Source organism: Nicotiana tomentosiformis, chromosome 5 (genome assembly GCF_000390325.3).
Source record: "Nicotiana tomentosiformis chromosome 5, ASM39032v3, whole genome shotgun sequence".
Taxonomy (NCBI): Eukaryota; Viridiplantae; Streptophyta; class Magnoliopsida; order Solanales; family Solanaceae; genus Nicotiana; species Nicotiana tomentosiformis.
The window spans coordinates 114,083,894-114,098,454 of NC_090816.1; the positions used below are offsets into that span (position 1 = coordinate 114,083,894).

General features: G+C 31.6%; 1 protein-coding gene across 1 annotated transcript; it reads left to right on the forward strand.

The window, feature by feature from the left end:
• The first annotated feature begins 6,470 nt into the window (after nt 1-6,470).
• On the forward strand, nt 6,471-13,110 carry LOC104088789 (WAT1-related protein At1g68170-like). The gene is made up of 8 exons (XM_009593526.4): nt 6,471-6,798; nt 8,065-8,127; nt 9,952-10,068; nt 10,609-10,858; nt 11,458-11,616; nt 12,007-12,158; nt 12,510-12,646; nt 12,835-13,110. Exons 1-8 carry the CDS (start codon nt 6,608-6,610, stop codon nt 12,885-12,887), a joined length of 1,122 nt encoding a protein of 373 aa, XP_009591821.1. The 5' UTR covers nt 6,471-6,607; the 3' UTR covers nt 12,888-13,110.
• The last annotated feature ends 1,451 nt before the right edge of the window (nt 13,111-14,561 follow it).

Genomic DNA, 14,561 nt, shown 5'->3' on the forward strand with positions numbered 1-14,561 from the left:
AAAAATTCAATAAACGTAATCAATCTAATAACTCAAATCACAAGAATCTCTACAATTAAAGAAAATGAAGCAAAGCAATAAAGGAACCTCATACCAAATCAAGGAATGCGACAATTAATACAAAGCAACAAGACAAGCAAAATATATGACAGTTAAAGTGTACAAGTAAGACAATTAAAGCAAGTAACAATTAATCATGGAATCATGGAAGACACAAACATTTCAATGCAAGAGTTAATAAATGACAAGTAATAAGTTATATTATAGAAAGCAATTAAAGCATGTAACAGTTAAGACATGGAATAGAATAATTAATGAAATACGGGAAAGCATGACGGCGTATATACACTCGTCACCTCGCATATACACCATTACACACGTAATTCATATAACATATAGTTCAAGGGTTCCTAATTCCCTAAAAACAAGGTTAGACCCAACACTTACCTCGTTATGCAAGCAAATCAAAGCTCAACCGGGGCCTTTCCTCTATAATTCGACTCCAAACCAATCGAATCTAACCAAAATCGACTCAATATCATTTAACAATGCTAGAAACATTAATTACAATAAATAAAGTTAAGATCTTTACACTTTTCCTAAAAAGTCAACAAAAGACAAACCCGGGCTCGCTTGGTGAAAATCCGAGATTCGGATCAAAACCTAATTACCCATTCACCCCCGAGCCCGATTATGTGATTAGTTTTAAAATCCGACCTCAATTTGAGGTCTAAATCTCAATTTTACAAAAATCTGTAATTCTACCCATATCCCTAATTTTCTACCATGAAAAAATATAAATTAAGGTTAGAAATCAATGGGTGTTGATGAAAATAGAAGAAAACGAGTTCAAGTATACTAACCTATGAAATGGGGATGAAATATCACTTCCTAATCGCCTCTAGACCGAGCTCTAATGTGATGATAGTGAAAAATGAAGGAAATCTCGTCTTTGGGATATTTTAAATCAGTGGCGTCAGGTTTTCATCGCGTTCGCGAAGGACCTGACGCGATCGCAAAGCACTGCGGCTCAAATGGCCTTCGTGTTCACGATGGCTCTTTCCCCCTAACCATTTGCGTTCGTGACTCTATGATCGCGTTCGCGTAGAACACTGCCCAGCTCCCCCAGAATCCCCACAAGGATTCGCGTTCGCGGAGGTACAGTCGCATTCGCGAAGGGTAAGCCCCTCTCCACTTCACATTCGCGACCAGTTGCTCGTGTTCGCGTAGAGGAAATCCTCCCCAGCCCCCAACTACCCTTCGCGGTCGCGGAGTATCTTTGCGATCGCGAAGAAGGATACACCAAACATTAGCAGACTCAAAAACCAGCAATAGCCTAAGTACAAAATCACTCTGTAGCCTATCCAAAACTCACCCGATCCCCTCGGACTACAAACCAAACATGCACACAAGTGTAATAATATCATACGAACTTGCTCGCGCGATTAAAACACCAAAATAATACCTAGAACTACGAATCAGACACAAAAATAATTTACAAAGAAACTTAAGAACTTTCAATTTAACAATCGGACGTCCGAATCACGTCAAATCAATTTCGTTTTGCACCAAATTTTGCAGACAAGTCATAAATAGTTAAATGAACCTATACCAAGTTCTAGAATCGAAATCCGAATCTGGTAGCAACAAAGTCAACCTACGGTCAAATTTAGAAATTCTTTAAACCTTCAATTTACTAGTTTTTAATAGAACACGATAAATCAAGTTAGGGACTTCCGAATTCGATTCCGGACATACGCCCAAATCCCAAATCACGATACGGATCTACCGGGACCGTCAAAATACATATCCGGGTCCGTTTATACAAAATATTGACCATAGTCAACTTAAATGAGTTTTAAGGCAAAAATTCACAGTGTCTTAAATTTTCCACATAAAAACTTCCTGAAAAGACACGGACTGTGCATACAAATCGAGAAAGGCTAAACGAAACTATTCGAGGTGTCGGAACACAGAAATGAAGGCTAAAACTGAAAATGACCTATCGGGTCATCACAACCTATCATGTATCACATTATTATTATTATTATTATTATTATTATTATTATTATTATTATTATTATTATTATTATTTTTACTTTAAAATAATAAAAATGATTTGGTCCTTACTTAAAGGGGAGAATTTATTTGAGAGGCAAAATTCCTCGTCATTCTAATCTTGAACATCTAATATAATATGTCTTTTAAAATCTAATATAATTAATTCACATGGGAAAGTTTCAGTAATCGATCACAATGACTTAAGTAAATGTATTTTGTAGTCAAATCTCCCCTCTAGTCTTTTCTTTCTCATGTCCTTACAAATAAGGCCTCAACACATGGAAAAGTTCAATTGCTTTTCACCACTTTGATTTGGGATCCTTAATATTCTCCAAGAAAATATTTTCTTGGGGTTGATAAAGATCTCAGTGGGTTTGTTGGATTGGATTGTATTGAGGTTTTCTATGTTGATTCCAGCCCTGAAGTTTATAAGTACCCCAATAATCTATGAGTTTTAATTTAGATAACACAGTTTAACTGAATACGGAGTTTAAAAAAAAAAAATTAGTTTTAGGTATGATCATCCGTGCAATAGCACCCAAAAATAAAAAGATTTTTGGGTTTAGGTGTTAATTAATGTGTTACAGTTTTGTCGTGGATGCTTATCGAGGAACTTTAACTTATGTGCAACTGTAGGTAATTGTTAATACTAAGGGTGTGTTTGGTACGATGAAAAAAATATTTTTCGAAAAATATTTCACTTTTCTCATGTTTGGCTGGCTTAAATGTTTTGGAAAATATTTTCCTCATCAACTCATTTTCCTCAAATTGAAGGAAAATATTTTTCCTATCAAGAGAACGAAAAATATTTTTCAAAACTCTTTTTCAACTTTCCCTACCTTATTACCCATCCCCACCAACCTACCTCCACCCCCACCCTAAATAAAAATATTATTAATAGTACTTTCTTTTCATGTTATAGATAGATTTTTTTTTATTTCAACAAATGAGTTTTTTTTTTCATGATGTAGAAAAAATATTTTCTTTTATTTAAATAAAATGATTACTTTATTTTCATGTTGTAGAAAGAGTACTTTCTCTTTCAAAAAAAAAAGAGTATTTTCTTTATAGTTATGGAGCATAAATTTCAATGTTTTGCGTAAAAAAAGTAAAGCAGCACATTAATTTCTTTGGGTTTGTATGAATTATTAGAAGAATAATTAAATTGTTGAAGAAAATAGAGTTTTGAAAATGTTGAGTATTTGGGGAGGGGGGTTGGAGTGGGTGGGGGAGCAAGGAAACATGGGACTTGGGAAAAGGGGTGAGGATAGCATTAAAAATGATTTTCCTAAAACATATTTTCTACTCTAACCAAATACAAGAAAATATTTTTCGAAAAAAGTTTTTCACTCACCAACCAAATAAGAAAAAATAAGTAATAAAATCACTCATTTTCCATGAAAACATTTTCAAGGAAAACATTTTTCGTGAAAAATATTTTTCATCATACCAAACACACCCTAAACTTAATTCGAAACTTCATTCTAAATAACATAGTATAACTGATTATAGTACAATTAATTGTATGATATTTTTTTGCTTGTCAATATATAATTCATGTTAATTTATATATAATTTATAACCGTGTATAATTAAATATATATCGGATAGAAAAAATACATAGTGAATCTGACCGGCTATTTATGTAAGATTCCTAATTTAAATCGTTACTGGAATTTATGAAATTAAACTTCTAGGGAGAAAATGCAGTCTTTGTCCCGCTAGTTTCAACTTTTCGTCCCTTTGCTATTTGACCTTGCCCCATTTAGTTCTTAGTTTTACTTCCTTAGATGAGTTTACACATTTAGTTTTTAATTTGCGGACTTAAAAAATATTTAGATGGAGCTCCCCCCCACCCCACCCCACCCCACCCTTAGATCGAGCTTGTTGACCCTAACTTTTACATATGCTTCATTTTTATAAGGCACAGGCCTTTCTATAAACCTTCACATGCCATGCCCATTGGAAAATAACATGCACTGATCATATAAGTGGAACACTAATTGAAACACTAATTAATGTCAGTTGGTTTCATCTTAATTCAGACCATATTTGATACTAATTGTTACCTAATTGACAATTGATCCTCATTTTTCATTAAACTTTTTGTTACACTAGTGCCAATTTAGCAACACATCGAATAAGATTGATTCCTAAACATAACTCTTTAAAATAGATTGTGATCGGCAGTATCAAATGTAAATCTTTCATAAGTTGGCAACTAAAACACTAACTCTAGTAAAATCATATTTGAACCAAATACCTGAAGATCACATTCTAGTATAAAGAATCTTTTATACTATAGTGAATCTTAATATGTAATAGTAGGTTAGTTATTATTTTTATTATTATTATAGAAATTCACTTGCAATTATCTTACAAAACTTTTAATTGCGTAAATATATTTTATATCATTAGTAATTTAAACTGTTTGAGCATTAATTCATAGCCTTTCAAACGTATTTCTACAACGGACCTAAACATTTGTGTCTCCAATTTCTGTTTTCTTTCGTAATCTAACACTATTATGTCCACTAGCTTAAAAAATCAAGAAGCCTAAAACACAGAAGTCGTAGGATTCTTTTTCCAGTAAGCATACAGAGAACGTGGGTACTTGGAATCTTTCCAACACTAATTAATGTCTTATGTTGACATACTTGAGACAAAATATATCAAATTTTCCACTATCTTTTTTCCCCCCACTCCCTTCCACTTTCTTTTATTATTTTTTAATTCTCTATTAACTACTACTGCCATCAAGACATGATGCTGGTGAATCCAAATTATTGGTACGAAAAACAACACTAACAAATTCAGTATAATCTTACGAGTGTTATATAAAAAAGATAGTATATATGCAGACTTTAATCTTATTTTGAGAAGGTAGAGAGACTGTTTCCAAATTATTTGTACTAAGAAGAAAATCCTATATAAGAATGTTTAATGTATGCTCCCAGTAGACATATATGTTATCTTCTTCATTTTAGTTCGTTATATTAGTTGCTTTATTAATTCCTTGTGTTAATTTATAAATTGGACGAAAACCAAATCCAATTAAAGACGGGGTGCAGTCATATTAAATTTCGGTGTTAAAAATATTTTTTTCTTATACGAAAACATGATTTTATGCATGAATCAAGACTAACTCTGGTCTTTACAAAAGGTATGTCACATTTTAATAATTTAAAAAAATATTTTTATATAAATGCCGTCAACTTTTTAGAATTAAAATGTTAATTTAACTCCAGTGAGTTAATTTAATGGGTAAAGAATTAAATTGTTGACCAAAAAGGTCCACATTTGGCCAGAAAAGAAAAACAAAAAAGACATTTGAGACAACTTTCTCAATCCTCTAACTAGTTAGTACAATTAAACGGGTCTAGCGGTTTTCTAAAGTGGGACAAGGGATCATCAAAATATCCTTTTTTGCAAAAGATATATAATTATAGTTAGTATCTTCCGATGTGGATAACTTGGCCATCTATACAATTCCCAATTATTAGCAATATGTATCTTTTTTTCAACAATTATTGACAATATCAACTGACCACATTCATTGCTGTGTGGTTCTTGCTTCTACGTGCTTAGCAGTTTACAGGGAAACAATTATTCTTTTCTTAAAGTTGTTCCCTTATAATTGTATTTCCACACCACTCACAATGAGATGTGCAAAAACATGTATAAAGTTATGATACTACTAGTATCTTATATTTTACTAAATAAACACCAAATTAAGAGATATCATGTGCTAAGCTTTTCAAGGGCACCCATGCATAGAAGATACGGATCATATTGAGAATTGTGGTTTTAAGGGCTATACCAACATATCCAATAGTCCAAAAAGTAGTCAAGGTTTTGCTTTTTCTATCTTTTTGAACTTTAATTAATTAAACTTATACACCAACAGAATAAATACTTTTACACTATCAAATTATTTAAATAATCATCGCTATGTAACTGTTTATAGTAAATGTAAATAGATAATCTAACAAAGGATTAAGCCGCCAGCGATGGCTAACTACTACCGGCGGCCACGGCCGCCCTATGATCAATCAGCTAAGGAAACATGTGTATAGAAATTTGCGAAATCAACCAATTAACCACATTAACAAGGATACTTACTTTACCCTAAAATAAGCAAAAAGTCAGTATTATTTGATGATATAAAGCCTTAGATAGAGACAGTACAAGCTAAGGGGATGGAGTACTGGCCCTCCAAACATGTTTGTGCATTGAAATTAAAGCATTAATTGTTTAAATATATCCCTTTGAAAAGACTAGCTATTCCACAATAAAACTTTTTGTTTTTTAAATGATACAAAAAAGTAGTATAAGACATGACTTGTCTATAATATGGTGCATGCATGCAAGAAAAAGTTTTGTGCTGCATAAACACGCAATTTCGCTAATAAAAAGGCCAAAGAGTTGGCTCATTTCATTGTGCTTCTCCTCATTATTTTGCATCTTATTACTCTTAATATTGTGCTTATTCTTCTTCTTCTTCCTTAACTAAATATACAGCTCTTTTTTCTCCCTTTTGTCATAAATGGAGAATTATACAGGATTTCAAAGAGTGAAACATGTAGGAGCTATGACTTTGGCTGCAGTGTTGCTAGGGGGAAACATTATATTGTCAAAAGTTGCAGCAGATGATGGTATGACTATGAGAGTTATGGTTGCTTATAGGTGGATCTTTGCCACTGCCTTTCTCGGTCCCATTGCTCTCGTAGTTGAATGGTAATTAATTTGTCAATCTTCTTGCTTTGATTCAATCAATATACCTATGAATTAATATAGAAATTAGACTTATCACAGGCCATCAAATGATAATGAAGGTAACCTTTAATTATTTACAAGGTGATATGATACTGTAAAAATTTTACATTGTCAGTGTGCATGAAGTTAAACTTATGTTCTAGGTATAATACCAGACTGATACTGAAAAATCGTCATCATAATTTTTGTCATAATATAACTGGACATAAAGACAACTTATAAGAATTAATGGTATAACTATTTAGTATTTATACTCTCTTTGTTTCAAAAAGATTTGCACTATGTCTGTCTCAAAAAGACTGACGCTTTCAATACTCCTTAATAGAAAGTATTTTTAGTCACACAAATACTATGAAAGGTTTCAAATCACAAGTATTAGAATTTTTACAGTCATACAAATACTATGGCTTATTTAAGACTATATATCTCAAAATCTTGCGTCCTTCGTTAAAGTTTGTGTCAAATTGATAATCTTTTTGAAACGTAGTAAGTATTTTTTGATGTTACTGATAGGGAAAGAAAAGTTTCAAGGAAGTAGATAGTTGTTAAAAGAAACCAAAAAAAAAAACAATCTTTTCCAAATAGTAAATGTTGTAAGTTGTGATACTTAACAATACTAATAGAACTTATGGGTAATGCTCATCTACGTGACATTGAGAAGAGAATATTTGCCCCTAACATTTTGAGTTTCGCTTTTGACCCCGCAAAGTCTATCATATGAACTTTTAACTATTGCTCCACCACATTATGTTTGTGTCTTTTTTATTCTTATTTTCAATTTTAAAATACTTATCTCCGTCTTTTGCTCTTTTTTTTTTTTTGTTGGTGACAAATGGATCTTTGACTATATAAGACTTCTTGGACAAGTCAACAAGATACTCTTGCCCCATTTAGTATCTACCTTACTCTTTTATCTTATATACAATTGCTTTAGCTTTTAGTTTTTTAAGCAATAAGATTATGATAAAATTTTACCTTGCTGAAATATCATTTTTAAATTAAAAGTTTATTCGGATAAATTTACATGGTAAAGTTAGCATGTATTCAAAAATTTCAGGAAAAATACATTGTAGTATTACAAATAAAGAAATACAACAAGATGCAAATATTTAGAAAGTTAGTAAAATATAATCTATTTCTTTTTCTAAAGAAAAAGAAATCATTATTCTTTGAGTTTTAATTCAATATTTTGTTTGACAAGAAATGTTTTTGGTTTCTTTTTTGCAGGAATAAGCGGCCAAAACTAACTTGGACCGTCATTTTGCAGGCATTTCTGTCGGGGTTACTAGGGTAAGTGACGCAACTCTTGAATTTCAACAAACATAAGGGCTGTAAACATAATCTCAAAACTTTAGGGTGGATAATTGTAATACAAGATAACTATAAGGGAAATGAATATAATTCACCCAAACTATTGGGTCCAATCTGTAACTCCGTAATGAAATGCCAAGTATAGTACTTTATCTACAAATTACATCAATTAAAACAAGAAAGTGGGACTTAAATTACATGAAAAGAATAAAAGATCAACTTAAAAAGGTGTTCAATCTGTTTAGGTAGGATAAAAGATATCTTGGAAAAAACGTTTATGTCTTATCCCAATCCCCAAAACACATTGTCTATCTGGAATGGCCATTAGTTTGCTTAAACTTTTGCCAAGAATCAGCTTATGATATCAAACAAATAACTCATTACGCAAATATTTAAGAGATAATTATATTATTTTAAAACAATTACTACATCATTTATCATATTAAGTCAATTGAAATTCGCTGTTAACAGTCATTTCAGATTCTCTAGACAAACTTCAGATAGCATACTCATGGATATGCATAATAATGCGCAATATGGCAATGCTTTTTGTTATGATCCTATTGTTAGAGTCGTTAAAATGGGCTTAGCCCGTAAGGTTAGCCCAATTCAGTCCGTTGCTTGGGTATGATTGGATTAAAAAAAAATTAGCCTATTTAAAATTGAGGCTTATAAAATCGGCCTAAGTATGTCCGTTAGCCCTTAGTCTTGACCGATGCTGGACTTGGGCCGGCACATGGGCCAAAAATTAATTAAATTCAAATGTAAAAATTTAATATTAAAAAAAAAGTTAAAACTAAAAAAGACTATTAACATAATTTTTATTCCTCAACCCTAGATTGCTCATTTGCTCTTCCATATCAACTAAAATTTAGATTTTTGATGTAGAGTGACTAGATTAGTTTTTTTTTTGCTTAATTAATAACGAACTAAGAAATTTTTAAGTGGTCAATAATATTTTTTTTCCAAAGAAAAATATTACTTTAAGTGGCCAATGATCAATTTAAATTACTTTATTATATTATTAACAATAAAATACTTTTCAGTATAGAAGAGGATTATTTTTAATACCAAGAAAAAAAATTAACACTACTTGTAAATTTCATATATATTAAAAAAAATTATGGACTGTAATAATGAAATCAGCAAATGGTGTTAAACCTGAATTAAAAGACTCGGTTTATAAACTGATTGAAGCAATTCATGAACGTGGGGAAGTTGAAAAAAAAGTACTAAGAAAATATTCATCTAATTTAAAAACAAAATATATATTAAAAAAAAAAAAAGAGCTAGCGTTATATAGAATCTGCATTTTAATTACAAGATCTTTTATCAAATATCAAGCTTCTTGTATGCTCTAAGCAAATAAAAGTTGTTCACATGATTTTTAAAGAATTTATATTTTAAAAAAAATGAAGAGCCAACCAGACTCTAGCCCGCAGCCCTCTTAAGACTGAGTTGGACAGGCCATTTAAGGCCCATTCTAATGGCAGGCTGGCCCACCCTATTTAAAAATCTACGATACTTGGGCTGGGCTGGCCCGTCTTAACAGCTCTAAATATTACCACCTTTTGAACCAAAAAGAATAAAGTTTTTGTTTTTTTAATTTCTGATTCTATCTCTACGAACAAATTGAAATGAAACACCACCATGAAATTGTCTATTGATTCATCAGCATAAATGACTCAATAATTGTGTTGATATACACATAATTTACCTACGTTTTACCATAATTCTTTTATACTAACATGAAGAAAGGGCTAACAAATTCATGTAATCTTACCTCTAATTGTATATTCTCAGGGGTTCGTTGTTTTCGATTTTATTTTATACAAGTGTGATATTGACATCTGCGACATTTGCAACCGCAATATACAATCTTATCCCAGCAATGACTTTTGTCATAGCAATCCTTCTCAGGTAGATATTCTGCATAATTCTTATGTTATTCTTAAATATTCGAGGAAGGAAAATGGTGTGGGAAAAAAGCGAAGTACTCATGCATCAATGACAAATATTTACTTATAATTGATGTTATTTACCATACGATTTATGATAAATTGGGACGAGACTTAGTAACTAACCATAGTTAAAGTGATAGACATGCACCTAACATGTACATACCATCTTTTCATCTTTTCATACATGCCATAAATTACATGCTAACTCATCTAAAATTGATTATATTATTGAACTAAGTTTGAGATTATTTCTATTATATTTTAGGGGCAAGTGATAAAACTTGAGAATACCATTTAGTGGTATCATATAATTATGAAAAACTAGGCGAAACCCTTTCTTAGTTATCATGTCCGATTTTGACGACCACAGTACCATATTCCTACTTTTCACGAAAAGTTTTTTTAAATTTCAAAATCTTTAATAATTTTAGTCAGCTTGCAAATAAGATAACTTAGAGAATATGTCATTAACATGATTTTTTTGTTCTAATGTTCATAGGTTCGAGAATTTATCATTCGATAAAGCAAGTGGGAAAGCTAAAGTGATGGGGACAATGATATGTATTGGTGGAGCAATGGTATTGACATTATACAAAGGTTTAGAGGTGCATATGTGGCCTATTAAAATTGATTTGTTACATCATTCTAATGAAGCAACGTCACACAAGAAATTACCTGGCACTTTTGCTTTGGGAATTGTACTCGCCATAACCTCTTGCATTTGTTATTCACTTTGGATAGTATTATTGGTAAGTATATAATTCCTCTCGCTTTTCTTTTTCTATTAAATTGAGATTTATAAACTTTTCTTGTGGCATTTGCTAGCATAATATACATTTCCGTCACAACATTTAAAGAGAATTATTATTTAGTGTAACTTATACCAGTTAGAGAACACACTAGATTGTATTCCTAAAGGATAAGCAAGCAAAGTAAATTAGTTATGATATTCCGAATAAAGTATATAAAAAAAAGTAAGGTTGTGTTGGCGAAATTTGGGCCAAATTGTCCCTTGAATCATTAAAGGGTTTGAGTCACAACATGTCGAAAAACTAGTTGGGTTAAGATTAATTCGCAGGTCCATTTGAGCTAAACAATGGTTCTAATTCAACTCGTTCAGTTCAGAATCTTTGTTTGTTTGTTTATTTATTTTAAACTTATAATTTGTTTAATTACCAAATCAAACTAACAAAACTATTTATATTTCTTTCTTTTTATGTCACTATATAATATATTCTAAGTAGTCTTGTTGAATCTCAGTTGAATCAATAATGTTCAATATGTTGGAGTCGTTAAAGTTTCAAGTAGTGGAGATTGGAGAACTAATTGTCCTTTTTTTTTTCAATAGGCAAAGGTGAGTAAAAACTACCCATGCCACTACTCAAGCACAGCGTTGATGAGCTTAATGGGATCTATTCAGTCAGTCATATTTGCATTATGCTTCGACAGAGAAAGTGCTCAATGGAAGCTTGGTTGGGACAGAAGATTATTCGTTGTTGTCTATCTTGTAAGATATATAACAATACACTACTTATAAATTAATTAATGTAAATAGGTTGTCGGATTCATTGTTTACTTTTTCTAGTTGTTATACATATTATACATTAATTAAAGTTATTTCCGTATGACCTATAGGTCACAGGGTGGAGCCGTAGAAACAGTCATTACCGATAGGGTTAAGCTGTCTATATTACACCCCTTGGGGGCAGCTCTTTCCCGGACCCTGCATGAACCGGATGCCTTGTGCACCGGGCTAACTTTTTTTTTGATTTTATATATATACATGTATTATACATTTGTAGACTATTTTCCGTTTAAGTGGTTGAGCGAGCGGCTATTTAGATTAATTTTTTTATATTTTTTTATATATAATAATACTATAGTGTTGTTTATGCAGGGAACATTAGGGTCTGGAATTGTGGTAATTTTGATGACATGGTGCTCTCAGAAAAGAGGCCCTCTATTTGTCTCTGTCTTCAACCCTTTAATCCTTCTTTTTGTGGCACTGGCTAGTTCTTTACTGCTTGATGAAACCTTGTATCTTGGAAGGTAAACTTAAATTGTTTTCTTTTTCTCCTATTATAAAAGTTTGATCCTTTTGAATTGTAGCTAATCATTATTAAGCTAGAAAACCGGGGAAAGTGCACAAACAACCATTCTTAGGGCTGGGATTAGCCAATACTCATTTTGTTCTGGAAATTTGAACTAGAAATCTTATTTTCAGGATAATTCAAGACATTTGTGTCCTAAAAAATTGAACTGGAAAAAAAAGTAAATTCATGACATATTGGTTAATTCCTAAATAGTAGTCATTTAGAGTTGTTACTAGAAAAATAGATGTTGAACTCTTGAAACCTTTGATATATGTTCTTATTGGGCTAACTTGTTGGACATGGACAGTGTATTAGGTGGATTTCTTATAATAATGGGCTTATATGTGGTACTATGGGGAAAAGGAAAAGACATGAAAGCGTCAAGGTTTATATTATCCAAGGAAGCTTCCCAAAAAAATGATTTAGAAGCTCCTCAAGATCAAGGTAACATTAACTTTTAGCACTCTAACTTAGTTTTGTTTAATTTTGTGAACAATTAGGCGAATTGGCATTTGGCACTCGACCTCCTATGTAATTGAGTCAACAGTTTTCTACTCAAGTTTAATTTTTGTGCTAATCTTCTAATTCTTATTAACGAGCAACTAATTAATATTATTTTTGCTTAAGCATAGAGGGACAAGTTACTGGCTCTTCTGCAACAATAAAGCAAGGCACGCCCCAATAGGAGGAGTTAAAAAGTGTTTCTTGGCTATTCTTCCACAAAATTAGGAGTGGCAACACCATTCAAATGAAGAAAGGAAGTCTAGTTTTGTCATTTGATATAAATGTGGAACTGTCAATATATTACATAGCCACTTTAAATGATAATTGTAACATGTAATGCAATACCCATTAATGGGCATTCGGCAATATATAGTAGGCAAAATGATCATTGGTAAGTCTTCCAACATTTTAGTGCAGTTAACTTGTGCATTATCAACCACTCTCAAGCACCAGTTTGCTCAATCGTAAAATTATTGATAGATAAAAATTTAAGTTTTATGCACTAATATGGTAAAAAAATTGCTTGGTATGGTTGAATTTTTTTGGTGTTCTTGGTGAAGAAAAAAGAGTTGGAAAAAAAGTGGAAGAATAGAAGGACAAAAGGTTATTTGTCTTGCTTCTAAAACAAAAGAAGCTTATTGTTTCACAACTTTTTAAAATGGGGACAGAAAATGAATAGAAATCCCGAGGGGACACTCCGTGCAATTCTGTGAAAGAAGGAGATATATACAGGGTTACCATAGAAATCAAAATAATTATCCTGATTTTATCCGTATAACATAATTATGCGACCCTACCTATATAACTTTTCGGTATACATGTATACTACTACAGTATACTGTTACAGTGTATACTTTATTATAGTATACTTTACAGTATATTGTAATATACTAGTTGTATATTTTTGGGTAACTGCGTTTTAATTTAAATTTCTACTGAAAATTGCATACGATTATAGTATATTGATTCAGTATATATGTATACTATTATAGTATATTGGTGTAATATATTGTATACTCTTACAATATATTTTGATACTGTAGCGGTATATTGTTGGGTAAATGTGTATTTATTAAAGTTTCAGTTGAAATATTGCATATTATTATAATATTTTGTGTTGTTAGCTTTATTATTTTAAAAAAATATTATTTTATTTCATTTTTTCCTTGCCATTAGATCGTGTATCATATAATAAGTCCTAGTAAAAATAATCCTCAGAATTAGTTAATCGCAGTATGTGGTCAGGGACGGATGTAGCTTTTCGGATACAAGTTCAACTAAACCTATAACTTCCGACATAGAGTATGAATATATATGTAAAAAGCTATGAAAATCTCAACAAGCATTAGATTTGAACCCATAATTTTAACTGTATAATGAGTTCAACGCAATCTTAAAGCTGAATCCATTCAATTTAAATCATGGATCCAGCTTTGTATGTGGTTGAAGAGTTAACTTATCCATGGAGTTCATTAACGAGACGTTTTTGGATCGGGGGATCTTGATCTATGAATACATGAAAAAAAAAAGTATAAAGAAGCTCTTGAAGCCTTCAAACAAAAGCACATACGATGAGTAGATGAATAAGGCCAAATACATAGACAAACCACCTAAACTTGTGACGATTTGTCACCCAAACACCTCAACTGAGTATGTTTCCTATTAGTCACTCAAACTACGGTCAAAGTGTGGCTATTGGACACTAAAATCTCAGTCCCAAGAAAAGATTAGCGTGTGAAGTTCAAACACTGATTACGTGACAGAGTAACCAGTTAAAAATAGCCACATCAATTAAAAGAAATCCACCTTGAATTTACTAATCCCCACAACTAATCATTGGCTCTTCTTCTCCGCT

Bases quoted from the DNA above. Each gene is read 5' to 3' on its own strand.
- LOC104088789 (XM_009593526.4), top strand. From the start codon at position 6,608: ATGGAGAATTATACAGGATTTCAAAGAGTGAAACATGTAGGAGCTATG. The intron at 6,799-8,064 runs GTAATTAATTTG...TCTTTTTTGCAG, and splicing joins ATTGCTCTCGTAGTTGAATG to GAATAAGCGGCCAAAACTAA. The intron at 10,069-10,608 runs GTAGATATTCTG...TAATGTTCATAG, and splicing joins GTCATAGCAATCCTTCTCAG to GTTCGAGAATTTATCATTCG.